At 35.5% G+C, this 11,667-nt stretch overlaps 1 protein-coding gene and 1 pseudogene across 1 annotated transcript; both read left to right on the top strand.

Moving 5' to 3' along the window:
* Positions 1 to 261: 261 nt before the first annotated feature.
* LOC133871406 (wall-associated receptor kinase-like 10) lies at positions 262 to 2,924 on the top strand (annotated as a pseudogene).
* A 5,165-nt stretch (positions 2,925 to 8,089) lies between these two features.
* Positions 8,090 to 11,413, top strand: LOC133871481 (wall-associated receptor kinase-like 10). Its single transcript, XM_062308942.1, has 3 exons — positions 8,090 to 8,474; positions 10,471 to 11,249; positions 11,354 to 11,413. Exons 1-3 carry the CDS (start codon positions 8,303 to 8,305, stop codon positions 11,411 to 11,413), a joined length of 1,011 nt encoding a protein of 336 aa, XP_062164926.1. The 5' UTR covers positions 8,090 to 8,302.
* The last annotated feature ends 254 nt before the right edge of the window (positions 11,414 to 11,667 follow it).

Consider the following 11,667-nt stretch of genomic DNA (forward strand, 5'->3'; position numbering starts at 1 on the left):
TCTTAATCAACTCAAGGTACACTTTTTTTTTTTTTTTTTTTTTTTTAAGACACATCCACACAAGTGGGAGAGAGGGAATCAAACTCAAAGTACCACTTTGTTGACGTCAATATGTTGGTTTTCATCGAGTCAAGTCAGGAGGTATATATGCACTATAGATAATTGATGATCTATTTTATAGCTAGTCTATTTTATCTCTTTAATTCTTCATCCTCCTTCCCTTTCGAGTTAGATACTAATCGTGTTAGTCTCCATCGTTACATGTCAGATATTAACGAATGCGATGAACCGGGCAGAGTCACTTCTTGTTCCAATAATGGATACTGTGTAAATACGTATGGGTCTTACACGTGTGGGATAGACACCAAGAGACTGCTCACTATAGGTATGTACGTTTACTCGGATCAAAAGTATAAACAAGCTTCCCATTTTATTTTTCTTTTGAAAAACCACCCACACAATATAAATCTCATATATATGTTGTCCCACATTATTTTGATTGATCTTCATTCTATTGGTCCTACTTGCTTTGGATGTACAGTTTTTTAGGAGAATTAATATTATGCTCTTGGAGAAAATTTTTAAAACACATATTTTGAAAAAAAAAAAAAAAATTAGCTAGAGCACATGCATCTTTTGAAAAAAATCAAAATGATCAAAATGGGCTCGCCATAATTACACATCTAAAACTTATGTCACTCAGTTATACTCCTAGCTTGTCTCCAATCTTTGAAGTACTATCATATCCCCAATATTTGAAGTATTTTTCCAAGAGTCTGTGGTGGCAAATCTCTTCTTCTTTTTCTCCTTTTTAATATTTCCCCTACACGTTCTACGTAATCAATTTTCAATAAAAATATCCTTAAAATTCACTTTACTACTATCTATAGGGATGCTTTAATTATAATTACTACTATCCTAAAATTCTTAAGAATTGCAAGAGCCTGCAATTCTTAAAATAGTTTAAATGAATACTAAGATTTTGCCAAGTCAGTCATTTTGTGGCAAAAATAAATTGCAAGAATGGGATTGCTACTCCACTCAAAGAGGGTGGCCGACTACTTCAAATACTTTTGAAAGTGGCTTGACCACTCTCAAAACTCTCGAGGGATGACCAACCACTCCATTAGGTTTAAGAGTGATCAACCACTCCCTCAAGGGTTTTGGGGATGGCTAAACCATTCAAAAAAACTCGTATGAGGCCGACTAATCCTCATAAGTGATCTTGAGAGGGAGATTGACTAGCCACCCCCTCAAGCCCTTAGGGGGGAGGGGGTGGTCCAATCACCTTTTAAGGCTTATGAGGTGTTCAACTACTTTCTTGGGATGACTAACCATCCCAAAAATTTTAAGGGATGGTGCACCCAACGTTTGTAGGTGTTGGCTAAAGAAATCATTTCTTGTAAGTGTTTTTTTTTATTCAAGATGGATGACTTAGAATTTTTTAAAATAACAGGCAGGAGATTCTAATGTGAACCTTTAAACCTTCATACTTTTTTGTTTATCCTTTTCCTCCCTCAACAACCCTCTTTTACCATCTCATTCTTTTGGAATACTTCAATAGTCAAAATCTATAAACAAACTTCTTGTAACATGATAGTTTGTCGGACTAATTTCTAGCATTATGAGAAGTTGTCTCTCTATTTTAAGTCAAATTTCTCAATCAAAACTATTGCATAACCTTTTACTGCAACAGATAATCTTTTCCTATTACATTGCATTAAACAGGTATTAGTAGTGGCTTTGGGCTACTGGTTCTACTTGTTGGTGGATGGTGGTCCTACAAAGTGGTAAAGAAAAGGATCGGAGGAGGATTAAACAAAAGAACAAGTTTTTCAAACGAAATGGTGGTTTATTGTTTCAACAACAATTATCTTCACATGAAGCCAATGTTGAGAACACCAATTTGTTTAATTCAAAAGATTTGGAGAAGGCCACTGATCGTTTCAATATAAATAGAATACTTGGCCAAGGAGGACAAAGTACTGTTTACAAAGGCATGTTGACAGACGAAAGAATTGTTGCTGTGAAAAAGTCCAAGGTAATTGATGAAGGGAAACTTGAAGAATTCCTTAATGAAGTTTTCATAATTTCATAAATTAACTATAAGAATGTGGTTAAGCTAATTGGTTGTTGTTTAGAGACAGAAGTTCATTTTCTAGTTTATGAATACGTTCCTAACAGAACTCTTTCCCAATATGTTAATAGCCAAACGGAGGAGTCTCCACTAACATGGGATATGTGCTTACGAATTGCAACAAAAATTGCAGGAGCTCTCTTCTACTTACACTCAGCAGCTTCCTTGCCTATTTATCATTGGGACATTAAGTCTACAAACATACTCTTAGATGATAAATTCAGAGCTAAAGTAGTTGACTTTGGGATTTTAAGAAACATCAATGTTAATCAAACTCACTTAACCATACTAGTGCATGGCACTTTTGGATACTTGGACCCTGAATATTTCCAATCAAGTCAATTTACAGAAAATAATGTTGTTTATAGTTTTGTTGTTGTCCTTGCTGAGTTGTTAACTGGCGAAAAAAATGATCTCTTCAACAAGAACACAAGAATCCAAAAGTTTAGTCACATATTTCATTCATTCGGTGGAGGAGAACATTTTGTTTGATATTATTGATAGTCGAGTTTTGAAGGAAGGTAAGAAAGAAGAAATTATTGCGATTGCGAACCTTGCACGTAGGTGCCTAAACTTAAACGGGAAGAAACGACTTACAATGAAAGAAGTCGCAATAGAGTTGGAGGTAGTTCAAATGTTGCAAAAAGCCCCTAACCTTCAACAAAACTATAAAGAGCTTGAAGATGTCCAAGTAAAAATGTATGAGCCACGGGATGTTGTTCCCACATCAAGAATGTCAACCTTATTTGTAGATGCTCAACCATCATTATGTTTTCAATCAGTATGAATCAGTATTTGTTGAATGTAATGTTGTAAGCTACATCGCTTTATTTGGTACCAGACACATTATTGGACCCCAATTTTACTGTCTTAACTTAGTTACGTGCCTTTAAGGGTTCACAAACAATCAATAATTGTATGTAAATTTTTCAAAATGAAGGGAGAAGTAAAGTGTAAATGCTACCGAGGATTAAAAAACCAAGATCTTGCATGATGGGCACTTCACTTGATTTTGATCAGGTAAACTCATGCACTTAAAACATATATGAGCAGCTCCCTCATCCTCTCCTTTTCCCTTTTTACTCTCTGCTCCTATGATTTGCTCCCTCCTTCTCTCCATTTTCCTTTATATTCCCTCTCCCCCTCCCATTCTGGTTGTTGTTGTTGTTATATATATATATATATATATATATATTTTTTTTTAGCTATGACCAGATCAGTAATTTCCGCATCTCCGCTATGTATCCGTCTATTTACCTCCGTGATGTGCCGTTCATCTTCTCCCTAGCGGTTGTTGTTGTTTGCTGGTCATTTTTTGCTTTGAATAAGAGTTTTTTTCTCTTTAAATTTGTCATCATGTGTGATCTATGAGATAAAGGTTAGTCAGGTATGAAGGGTTATTTCTCACGGCCTTGATAATTTGGTGTGAGAGGTTATCTCTCATGGCTGGTTTAAATAAATTTTTAGGATATTTAGTTATCCTTGTCTTAGATCTAGTCTACTCGGAGCAGATCTGCTCTTTAAGTATTTTTGTATATGGGTTAGCGGAAGATGAAAATCATAGATATCACTTTATTGTAAGAATTTTGTTTGTATCTATAACTATGTAACCTCATATAGCATGTGACTATGATTTTGCAGAGTTTTATGCTTATAATCTTTTATCAATAAAATACTCACATCTTTCGTTAAAAAAAAAGTATATATCACGGACCCCGATCTCCAATGCTTGAATTGCGATCCACCATCTACTCTGGAAGCGAAATGATACAAGAGTAAGGTCATTATATATGCTTAATTCACATGCAAATTGGCGGAAAAAAATCGGACTCTAGATTTTTCAAAATAACTTTAATTACCATAGATCTAGTTCAATTAAAATCCTAATTACTACTGTTTTTAAATTGATTAATTAATTTTTTTTTTTGTCACTTTAGCATTTATTTTTTCGAATTAACGATGATCAGAAACTTCTTGCGCATAACTAAACCACATTTCCCCCATTCACATTGGTACGTAGCCCATAATTTTGCAACACCTCAAGAAGGTTTGGAGAGTTTAAAAGATGCTTTATTTTAATATTAATATTGCTATATTGGCCGCGGGCCGGGGTCTTGATCAGGAGGTTTAAGGAGCAACATTGAGGGTACGTAATTAATCAAGAATCTAGCCTTTGGTTCTAATTTTTTTTTGGTTGATCGTGAGGTATATTGTGTTTCTTTATTTTATTTTCCATATAATTCTGTTGAACATTGTTACAATGAAATATTGTGAAATATCAATTACAGTGAAATATTATAAATAATTTATAAACTTGTTAATAATTATTTATTTACTAATTTGAATTTTTTTAAAAAAATAAAAAATAAAATAAAATGAAGTAATAAACAACTTAAAATGTAAAAGATTCATAAAACACTCAATGTCAAAACAAAAACACATTAAAAAACAAAAAATCTAAAAATTAAGTGTTGCCAAACAACTCAAGCTTTTTTTCCAATAGGGTGTTTGCAAAGATGGGAGATGGACCTTTTTGATGCCGGGCATAACTAAAATTATTCTGTTAGTGTATGAGAGTAGCAAAAACTAAAAATTGAAGATTAAAAAAAAAAAATCAGGAAAAGATAATATAACAAATATGAAATAGAAAGACCTTAATTGCCCACAAAAGCAAACATAGAAGTAGGGTTGGCAATTTTTGACACGACCCGCGAACCCGACACGAACACGGCACGGGAAAATAGGGTTAGGGTTTACTGTAATCGGGTTCGGGTCATAATCGGGTCAACCCGATTAAGACCCGATTATAATCGTGTCTGGCGGGTCAACCCGCGCCAGACACGAATGTGACCCGATTAGGATTATGAAAAAAAAAAAAAAAAACTAGTCTAACGGTAAGTTGTCTAACCCGGCTAACCCGACTAACCCGAACCTGAAAGTGAGAAAATCTCAAAAATCAAAATCAGATGATATTCTGATTTCTGAAATGAGTGAAATCTGAAGACTGAACTCGAAACCCAAACCGATGAAACGGTAGAACTGGAACCCTAGCCGGCCTGCACTCTGCCCGCCCGCCCACCGGCCACCGCACTCTGCATGCCCGACCGGCGCGACTGCCAAGTGCCAACCATCCGGGCCATCCGGCCAGACCGACCTTTTCCGTTTTCCAACTTTTCCCCCTGTTTGGCTCTTTCTAGTTTCTACGCCATCCCCACCATCTCCGCCAACTGCCAAGGTCTGGTTTCCGACTTTCCGCTTTCGCCCCTCCCTTTATTTTTCAATTTTTCTTTCGCTTACATTGTGGATCACTTAGGGTTTCGGTTGCTTATATTTTGACCATGGGTTTGTTGGGTTGCCAGTATTATGTCCCTTAAGATTTGATCTGGGTCTATAGCTCTGATAATTTTCTCTAATATGAATGTTATTTGATTACAGAAGAGTCAGATTGTACTTCTTAACTATTTTCATCCAGCTTTTAGACTATAAATTAAAATTTAGGGATCATCCTTTTACCAGAGTATGGAAGTCTGAATATACCATAATTAAATGTGATAATGTGGGAAAATTCTGACGTCCAGGCTTTCAAAGTGGTAATTGAATTGGATGATTGGGTCGTGTCGGGTAAATGGGTGACACGTTTATTAGTCGGGTTCGTGTCACCCGATTATTAATCGGGTCGTGTTCGGGTCGCGTGTCACAACCCGATTAATAATCGGGTTGGGGTCGGGTTGACACGTTTATATAATCGGGCCAGTCGGGTTGACCCGAACCCGACCCGTGAACCCGATTTGCCAACCCTACATAGAAGTAAAATAGATCTACCTTTATATAGGCAAAGTTTGAGTATTTTTCAAGCAAAATACTTGGAAAAAAAAAAAGAAGAAAGAAATAAAAATACAAAAAATAACCCTAAGCTTGGAGACAAAGCAAAATACTTGTAAAGAAAGTACGTAAAATATATTATTCTTAAATTAATCTCCAAATATCTTGACTATTTTTTCAATCCCGTGAAAATTTCTTACAATCTCCATGTAAGATTAACACGTGTCATTTAAACATGTGAGAAACACATATTTTTTTACAAATGCTATTAAAACACATGTAAGAAATAATATATATTTTTTACATGTCAAATAACATATGTCTATCATATATGTGAGTAGTAGAAAATTTCCTTGTAAGAAACTTCTGCTAATGATTTAATACCTGTCTTGCATCAGTTTCCCGGCACTAGCTAGAAATGAATGCAACGACTTTTAGGCCTCGTTTGGTTTGCGGATTAGACCCATGGAAAGGAATAACTATTCCTACTGAATAGCTATTCCTTTGTTTGGTTGTATATTATTTAAGGGAATAGTTATTCCCATGGAATAGCTATTCCCTTACGAAGAGGAATATGTATTCCACTCAAAAAGGAGTGGAATACCTATTCCTTTCCTGTGTGAATAAATAAAATTCGTCTTTTGCCCAAAAACCCCAACCCTCTCAACATCCAAGTCTCTTATCCCTCTCTCTCTCTGTTTCTCAACTCATGGTGTATTTGGATACGAAATTTTGAAAATAAAATATAATTCTGATTCTACTTTTTTCAAAAATAAATCATATTTTATTCAACTTTTTCAAAAACAAATCATATTTTATTCAACTTTTTATAAACAAATCATATTTTATTCAATTTTTTTTTTTTTTTTTTTTTTTTTTTTTTCTAAAAAGTCAAATCTCAAAATTCGCAAACAGAATAAGAATTTAATTCTGATTTCAAAAATTAATTACTCAAATGCACCATCAGTATCTTTCTCCATCTCTGCAATTATATTCTCATCCCCCTCTCTCTGTTTCTCAACCCAACTTAATTTGTTGTGGGTTAGTCTTTTTTTTTTTTTTTTTTTTTTTTTTTTTTTTTTTTTTTTTTTTTTTTCTCCTATGATTTAGCCTACAGAATGCACTTAGACGTAGCAAAACGAGTACCTCTTAATATCGGGAGGACTCCAATTGCCTGGCGGAGGTTTGAGAAAAACTTTGTAAGCAAAGAACGAATGTTTGTTGCTGAAAAACAAATAAAAAATAATAAAATAAAAAGGGCTTTGCAGATGATTTATTTTTTTATGATGATTATTTTTTTTTTTTTTTTTTTTTTTTTTTTTTTTTTCTTATAAATCATTTTACTTTATAAGCAAAGAATGAATGTTTGTTGCTAGAAAACAAATAAAAAAGAATAAAATAAAAAGGGCTTTGCAGATGATCTATTTTTTTTCTTTTTATTTTTTTATGATGGTGATATGATGATTAAATGTGTGTGTGTGTGTGTGCTTTTCTTTTTTCCTTACAAATCATTTTGTAGCGTAATTGTATATGAAAAAAAAAAAAAAAAAAAGCCATGAACTCTATGAAATTAAAAAAAAAAAAAAAAAAAAAAGGTCATAGTATGATTGTTTATGTTTCTAAAATAAAGAAAAAAAATGTCCTTAAGAATATAAATTATATTTTTATTATAAGGGTGTTTTAGGAAATTTGATTATAATATGATTCCATTCACCAATGTATTGCACTATACCAAACAAAAGAATACATATGCAATGTTTTATTCCACTGTTACAACCAAACAAAAGAATAGGAATAGTTATTCCATTCCACCTTCATCTATTCCCAGGAATAGTTATTCCTTTTCCTAATGGAATAGACATTCTACAAACCAAACGAGGCCTTAGGCTTTTTGCGATATTCTAAATGGGCACGCGCGGAAGCACCTCTATCTTGATATAATTCAATCTTGAAATTGAATGAATGGCGTAGATCGATGATCAACTTAATTGGCTGTTTGATCTTTGTCAAGTTAACAAAAGACAAATCAGAAGTACGTAAGCGCGTGGCCTCGTCTACTTGGGATATATAAGATCGGACGCGCCCATGCAAAAGTCACAATTGTACGTGGACCATCCATTTGCATGTGATCATTTTCCAAGTAATTTATGAGAGGTACGGTACTGATCGATCAATAATGGCTATTCCAGACGAAGACAACTTGGTCTTCTTGGCAACTTCATAGAACTTCTTGGCGACTTAATTAATTTTAGAAGGACGCGGTAATGGCGTACTATACGTTGTATAAATTAAGCGGGCCGGGGCTTGGGGCTTATATCTAGCCGCTTAACAATTCCGTCATCCATGGCGGTGAAAATGGTATTTCAGATCATGATTGTGCTCTTGTGTTCAATTGATGCAATACTATATGTACAAGCAGCGGGTTTAGCAATTAATAGTTCATGTCAAGCAAAAAGCTGTGGGAATCTTAGCAATATCCCATACCCTTTTGGAATAGGAGTGTTAGAGATAATATGTTGGTTGTTCCACATTGCCTTAGTCAGGAGAAGCTTTGGCCATTGGCTTATATAAAAGCTTCATCCTCTTGTCCCACATTGCTAAGATAGAAGGCTCATTTCTATTCTATTCTCTATAAATAAGAGAGCACTCATTGTATTCAACTCATTCAATAAAAAGCATAATGTAGCCCTTTGAGCTTTATCTTGTGGATGTAGGTCATAGACCGAACCACGTAAATCTCTTGTCCCTTTTATTTTATTATTCTGCATTTTATTTTATTATTCCGCATTTTATTTCTTTTAGATTTAGTTTTCTTTCATGGTATCAGAGCTAATAGGCTAACGCCAATTATTAGATTCTGGGTTAAGTCTTTTTCTTTCTTTATATTTTTTTTTTGTAATTTATTTACTTTTCTTTAGTTCTTTTATTTTTATTTTTCTTTTGTTTTGGTTCAGATTGTTTTACAATCATGAAACCCTCATTTTCTTTTATTCTCTTTTCTTTTCTTTTCTTTTTCTTTTGTTTTGGTTCAGATTGTTTTACAATCATGAAACCCTCATTTTCTTTTATTTTTCTGTAATTTCTTTTATTTATTTCTTTTTTGGATTTTTTTTTTAGTACTGTATTGCCCATGTCTCTTTGAGTCATGGCTTCTTCCTCTCTCTTTCTTATGGTTACCATATCATTCATCGATCAATGCCCTCTGTTTCTTTTATTTTCATTCTCTGTTTTTCTTCTTTTCTTTCTTTTGTTTTGTCCAATAATGGTGTGCATGAGTTGGAGATAAACTTTCATCCAACCCATGCTACAAATGTCTTTTATGTTGCTGTTCAATCAGAGGAACCCAACAACAACAAAAAAAAAAAAAAAAAAAAAAAAATTTCTGTCTGTTCATCCACGCGCTTTCACGCGCCTCCAGAAGTTCCTGCATGTTTCTCACACGCTCCACGCGCCTCCACCTGCCAACTCACGCGCTTCTACGCGCCTCCCCAGATGACAACTTGCTCCACTCTCCACCTCACGCCGCCACGAGCCACCTTTTTCAGACACGACCACCGGATCCTTGTTCGAAGGCTGCCGATCTACTTGACGCAGCCATGAACGCGCCGCCAAATTCAGCCAAGCGCTTCCACGCGCCACTATCCACTTTGTTGTTCAGTTGGGCTCATCTGTCCAACTTGTACCTGCGCCACACCGGAACCCAGCCCGAGGTACCACCTGAATTGCACCACACCGAATCACAGCCGTGTGGGCTCACAGGTTTAAGGTGCTCCTGCATGCACCAGATCTTAACCCATCCAGTGGGTTTCAAAAAAAAAAAAAAATCAAAATCAAAAGAGGCCAAGTTGCCCATATTATTCTTGCCCATAGTTGGCCCCATCTCTCTTTTCTTTTGGCATTTGAGGTACTCTTTAAAACCCATGCCCTTTTTTAGCCCATAGTTGGCTCACTTTCTTTTGGCCTATAGTTGGCCCCATCTTTCTTCTCCTTTCACTTTCTTTGGCCCATAGTTGGCCCCTTCTATTTTGGCATTTGAAAAGTGTTATCATGCCTTATTTAGCCCACAGTTGGCTTCCATGTAAGGTCATAGTTGGCCCGTTCTGGCCCAAAAGTTGCTGCTGTTCAAGAGCTGCCGATGCTTCCAAATCTGACGTCATCAAGAAGCAAACTCAAGATTTCACAAGTTTCCACCTTGAGTTTGAGGGGGAATGTTAGAGATAATATGTTGGTTGTTCCACATTGCCTTAGTGAGGAGAAGCTTTGGCCATTGGCTTATATAAAAGCTTCATCCTCTTGTCCCACATTGCTAAGATAGAAGGCTCATTTCTATTCTATTCTCTATAAATAAGAGAGCACTCATTGTATTCAACTCATTCAATAAAAAGCATAATGTAGCCCTTTGGGCTTTATCTTGTGGATGTAGGTCATAGACCGAACCACGTAAATCTCTTGTCCCTTTTATTTTATTATTCCGCATTTTATTTTATTATTCCGCATTTTATTTCTTTTAGATTTAGTTTTCTTTCAAGGAGCTGGTTGCTACCTTGATCGCTGGTTTGAAGTAGTTTGCATGAATGACTCTTCGGGCTCTCCCAAACCTTTCTTGAGTAGCTTCGGCCTGGAGGTGCTCAACATTTCTTCAATAGAAGGCGCTTATGATTCAGGAAGCAGTACAGTTCGAGTCAATTATCCGACATTTTCTACTTGTACTAATAGTTCAAGCAGAAAACAAAATGTAGAGCTAGCAAACAGCTCTTTCATCTTCTCCCAGTTCCATAACATATTCGTCGCCATGGGTTGCGATAACTCTGCCTCAATGAGGTCCTCAGACAATGGTTCAATGATTGGGTGCATGTCAAGATGTGATTCGAGTAAAGTAGTGATAAATGGTAGTAGTTGCAATGGCACTAACTGCTGCCAAACCACAATTGCTTCAGATGTCAATGTGTTCGAGACAACTATAGATCCAATTAAAAAAATTAGCGACCCTGCAGTCAGCAAAGAATGCAATTCTGCATTCTTGGTAGAAGAAAAGTGGTTCAGGGAAAGTGGTTCATTAATAAATATGTCCTCCATTATGTCGCACGTTCCTGTGGTGTTGGAATGGATGATTCTTGAGACATCATTCAACACACTTCCAATAGCCAATAAGACCGCAGAAAATACAGAAGAGTACTTTTGTTTTAATTATAGTTATATTTCAGCGAGTAAGCACCAGCCCTCTTTTACATGTTATTGCCGAAGGGGCTTTGAAGGAAATCCCTATCTTCTCGGAGGATGTGGAGGTAAAGTTTTTATACCTACTCTATTTTATCTCTTTTTAGTTCTTCCTCCTTCCTATATTTTCGTGTTAGATACTAACTGTACGTGTTTGTCTCCATCGTTACATGTCAGATATTTACGAATGCGAGGAACCGGGCGGAGTCAAATGTTCCAATAATGGATACTGCGTAAATACGTATGGGTCTTACATGTGTGGGATACTTGACTCCAAGACTCGGCTTAGACAACTCACTATAGGTATGTACGTTTACTCGGATCAGAAGTATAAACAAGCTAGCTTCCCATTTTATTTTTCTTTTGAAAAAGTGAGCCAATTAAAAACGACCCAAACAATATAAATCTCATATTTTGTCCCACATTAATTTGATTGACCTTATTTCAATTGGTTCTACTTGCTTTAATTTGGATGTACGGTTTTTTAGGAG

The sequence above is a fragment of the Alnus glutinosa genome, chromosome 1 (assembly GCF_958979055.1).
Source record: "Alnus glutinosa chromosome 1, dhAlnGlut1.1, whole genome shotgun sequence".
NCBI classification, from domain to species: domain Eukaryota; kingdom Viridiplantae; phylum Streptophyta; class Magnoliopsida; order Fagales; family Betulaceae; genus Alnus; species Alnus glutinosa.